This window comes from Furipterus horrens, unplaced genomic scaffold (assembly GCF_987537825.1).
Source record: "Furipterus horrens unplaced genomic scaffold, mFurHor1.1.pri manual_scaffold_11, whole genome shotgun sequence".
NCBI classification, from domain to species: domain Eukaryota; kingdom Metazoa; phylum Chordata; class Mammalia; order Chiroptera; family Furipteridae; genus Furipterus; species Furipterus horrens.
In genome coordinates this window covers 20,441,115-20,445,811 of record NW_028327181.1, presented here as the reverse complement: position 1 = coordinate 20,445,811, position 4,697 = coordinate 20,441,115, and the positions used below count along the sequence as shown (strand labels likewise).

The window sequence follows — 4,697 nt, the reverse complement described above, 5'->3', positions numbered from 1 at the left end:
GAGGGTGAGTGCCTGCCCGACCCGGTCTGTCGTGTGGCAGAGTGGTGTAAAGCTCGGACCCTGGAGCCAGGCTGCCTGAGTTCACCTTCTGCCACCCCTTAGGACTGGGGCTTGTGCCCGGTGTCCTCATCTGTAAAGTGGGTTTAGTTAAAATGCCCCAGAGCATTTAGAACAGTGCCATTAGCATATTTAGTGCTCAGCAAATGTTTCATCTTTCTTAGGTTTAATTGATAACTTTACTCTATTACTCCAGTATTATTTTCACATAATAATTCCAGCTCAAGAATCTGGGCAACATGGCCTCATTTTCCTGTTCTGACTAGCACTGACCAAAGGTGGAAGGCCTAGGGCAAGACCAAGTGGCTTCTGCTTCTCAACTACACTTCAGAGAAGGGCCCAGGTCTTACAAGACTTGCTCAGGGGCTGTGGAGGGAAGGCAGTGCCAGAGCAGGGCCGCAGAGCGGTGCAGGGTCATCCCAGCTGCGCTGTGGACTCCCCGCAGTTGCATGAGCCCTTACTCCGGAGGCTGATTCCACCCACAGACAGTTACTAGGATGGTTCATGGCACGCGGGGGCCATACAGATAGAGGTGCGGGGGCCAGGAGATGCCATCTCCTTTAAGTTCCAAACCTCCCTGTTCAAACCCCATGCTCAAGGGTGGGTTGTTTTCCTCTATCCTCTGAGCAATTCTTCTGTTTTCCCCCCAGACCCTCCCAGACCCTCCCAGACCCTCCCAGAGGAGGATGGCTGCAGATAACACCTCCTCTGTGACAGAGTTCATCCTCACAGGCTTAACAGACCAGCCGGGACTCCAGATGCCCCTCTTCTTCCTGTTTCTAGGTTTCTATATGGTGACCATGGTGGGGAACCTGGGCTTGATGACACTGATTGGGCTGAACTCTCACCTGCACACCCCAATGTACTTTTTCCTCTTCAACTTGTCCTTCATAGATTTCTGCTATTCCACTGCTATCACTCCCAAAATGCTGATGGGTTTCGTCTCAAAGAAGAACATCATCTCCTACTCAGGGTGTATGACTCAGCTCTTTTTCTTCTGTTTCTTTGTCTTTTCTGAATCCTTCATCCTGTCAGCGATGGCCTATGACCGCTATGTCGCCATCTGTAAACCATTGTTGTACACGGTCACCATGTCTCCTCAGGTGTGTTTATTTCTTTTGCTGGGTGTTTATGGGATGGGGGTTTGGGGGGCTCTAGCTCATACAGGAAATATAGTGTTCCTGACCTTTTGTGCAGACAACCTTGTCAATCATTACATGTGTGACATCCTTCCCCTCCTTGAGCTGTCCTGCAACAGCTCTTACATAAATTTGCTGGTGGTCTTCATTGTTGTGGCCATTGGCATTGGAGTGCCCATTGGTGCCATTTTTCTCTCTTATGGCTTCATTCTTTCCAGCATTCTCCACATTAGTTCTACCGAGGGCAAGTCCAAAGCCTTCGGTACCTGCAGTTCCCACATAATTGCAGTTTCTCTTTTCTTTGGTTCAGGAGCTTTTATGTATCTCAAACCACCTTCTATTTTACCCCTTGACCAGGGTAAAGTGTCTTCCCTATTCTATACCATTGTGGTGCCCATGTTGAACCCATTAATCTACAGCCTGAGGAATAAAGATGTCAGATTAGCTGTGAAGAAAACCTTGGGCAGAATAACTTTGTCTTGAAAAAAATTAGAAATTGAGAAAAGGGATCAGGACTTATAAATTAGAGTGTTGTTATTATTATTTTCAATAAGGAATTCAAACTTTATACTTTTTTATTCTATATATAAAGGAAATTTTAACTTTTTTTTTCCCAAATGGATTTATTCTTTTTCACCATCAGCCCCAACTCTTCCTTCTTTATTTTATGGAAATAGTTCCTGCAATTATCGCGTATCCAATATTGAATGGGGCTTCGGAATCGTTTAATGTAGTCTTTTATATAATGCCTCACACTTCGGGAAGTCAGAAACATTTGTATGTTGTCCAAGAATATAAAGCCACCTGGTGGCAGAGCTGGGACTGAAACCCCAGCCTGAATCCCAATCCAGCTGGTTCTTCTTTATGCCGTGTTTTCTCGCCTCATCTCTTCCTTGGGAGATTTCATTTCACGTTAGTTGACCTAACACATCTAAATTACAAATGTATTAACAGTAATTTGCTGTTGCACAAAATAATTTTAATATATCACATTTTGCAAGAGAGTAGGAGGTGAAAATTTTTGTTGAGTTGGTCTTGGCAAAATGACAAGATCCGTGTTTGAAGAATGTTGTAGTGTGTAAGTGGGAAGTGTGTTAGGTTTCACAGAGAGGCAAGTATGGTGACCTGGTGACCATGGACTTGGTGAGGGGAGCACCAGGGACGTAGGGTGGTGAATTAGGACTTCCAAGGCAGAGAAATGTAATTTTATGGGGTACAGAAGATGCTGGGTGGAGGTGTCATATTATTTCAAGGCTGAGACAGAATTTGAAGTCTCATTTCAAGGGTTATCTTGGTTGTGGTCCAAGGTGATTGGGAGCTGCACTGTCTGATACAGTAGTCACACTAGTCATGTATGGTTTTGAGCAACTAAAATGTGGTCATCCAAATTGAGACCTACTGTAAGGGGGCAAAGTAAGTGTGATATACATACCACATCTTTAAGGAATATGAAAAATAATCTCATTGACACCTTTTTTACTTGATTACATGTTGAAATGATAACATTTTAGATATGTTAAATGAAATATATCATTAAAATGACTTCATCTGTTTATTTTTAAGGTATCTGCTATAAAATGTAGAATTATATAGGTGGCTTGCAATATATTTCTATTGGATGACCCTGGTCTAGAGGATGTAACAGAGCACTAGATGGCTGTGGTCCATATTCAGTTACCAGGGCAACACCAAGCTGTTGCTTATGAGGAGAGGCAATTGCTACAGAATCTTCAGGCATTGCAGATAGCCTTGATATTCTAATAATGAGGCATATGGGTAAAAATGGTGATCTCAGGAAAAGTTCACAAGTCCACCATATTATGAAATGGCAAATATAGCTTTATATTAAAAATCAAAAGAACAGTTTTTTGTCTGAACTCACTATTATTGGTAAAAAATCTTTGAGAAGAAATGATGAATGAAGTACTGGAGGAAATATTTTGACTTATGGACTTTTCCTTAGGAAAGTTCACTTCTGTTAGGAAATAGGGGAAGTTTGAATAACTGTTTAATTTTGCCTTTTGATTCTGTTCAATATTGCCAAAAAGAAAAGAATAAGCATAGAAAGGGAGGATTGAGATGAGATTAAATAGACCCCTGAATTTAGGGAACCCAGAACTTAGGAGTTGGGTTTGGTATATTGAATATGCTGTACAATGCAGGTAATGAAAGAAAACAGAAACCTCCTTTTGACAATTTTATAGTCTAATTTTCATATATCAAGGTGCACAAATCTGAAGTGTATAACTCATTAAACTTTTGCACACGAATATGTAATGACGACCTAGGTCAAGATGTAAAACGTTTCTATCTGCTTTAGAAGGTTTCCTCTTGCACCTTTTCAATAAATACTACCTGCCCTCAACCCCATCATTCTTGACTTTTATTATCATAGAGTTTTGTCTGTATTTGAACTTCATATAAACAGGTACTTGATTGTTTCTGGCTTCATTTATTCATCATAAAGCCTGTGATACCCATCTATAGTGTAGTATATATGGATAGATTATTTTATATTGTGTGTAGCGTTCCATCATGTGAATATACAATTATTTAGCCTGTCAATAAAGTTAGATAGTTTCAAGTTTTTGCCTATTATAAATAAAGCTTTTAGATACATTTTGAACATGTATTTTGATTGAACTAAGCAGACATTTCTTTTGGATTGTACTTATATGTGGATCTGCTGGATAATAGAGTAGACTTTTATAAATACTACTGCCACACTGTTTTGAAAATGTTTCATTCATTTTGCATTGTTATCAACAACGTTTGAGAGTTCCAGTTGCTCTACATCTTTGTTAACACTTGGCATTTTTATTTTGTACCTGTTTTATCACATATGCAAAAATGTATTTTTATTCTGGTATGTACAGTGAAATGTCTTTTTGTTTAAATTTTTTTCCTGATGAGTAATGATGTTGAACACCTTTTTACATATTTATTGGCTGTTTTGATATCTTCTTCTGTGATGTAATTATTCATTAAAAAAAACAGGGTTGTTAGTTGTTTTCCTGTTGATTTGAAGGACTTCAAAAATACACATATAAGTCCATATATGGTACATGTTTGTGTATGTGCATGTATAGATAATATATATGTATCTATGGATTATATATGCATACATATGTATTCATCTTCCCCTCCCTCTCTGTCTTCCCCAGGCTATGCCTTACTTATCCTTAATGGTATTGTTTGATAGCCAATATTTTTAATTTTAATGAAGTTTGATTTATCAACTTTGCCTTTCATAGTCAGTGCCATGTCCTATTTAAGAAATCCTTTACTATTCTTGCTGAGGCCAGAAGAAGAACAGTGTGGAAATTTTATGTTAATTTTTGTATATGGATCAAAGTGGGGTTTTGAGGTGTGCGTATTTGCACATAAATGTCCAGTGATTGTTCTTTTACCTTTGTTAAAAATCAATTGATTCTATCTGTGTGTTTGTTTTCATCTGTTTGTCTACCTTGGTGCCTATACCATACAGTTTTGATTATTATA

General features: G+C 39.1%; 1 protein-coding gene across 1 annotated transcript; it reads left to right on the top strand.

The window, feature by feature from the left end:
• The first annotated feature begins 737 nt into the window (after positions 1-737).
• On the top strand, positions 738-1,679 carry OR8B12 (olfactory receptor family 8 subfamily B member 12). Its single transcript, XM_090290976.1, has one exon. It carries the CDS (start codon positions 744-746, stop codon positions 1,677-1,679), a length of 936 nt encoding a protein of 311 aa, XP_090147102.1. The 5' UTR covers positions 738-743.
• Positions 1,680-4,697: the final 3,018 nt, after the last annotated feature.

Coding starts and splice junctions, on each gene's coding strand:
- OR8B12 (XM_090290976.1), top strand. CDS start 744: ATGGCTGCAGATAACACCTCCTCTGTGACAGAGTTCATCCTCACAGGC.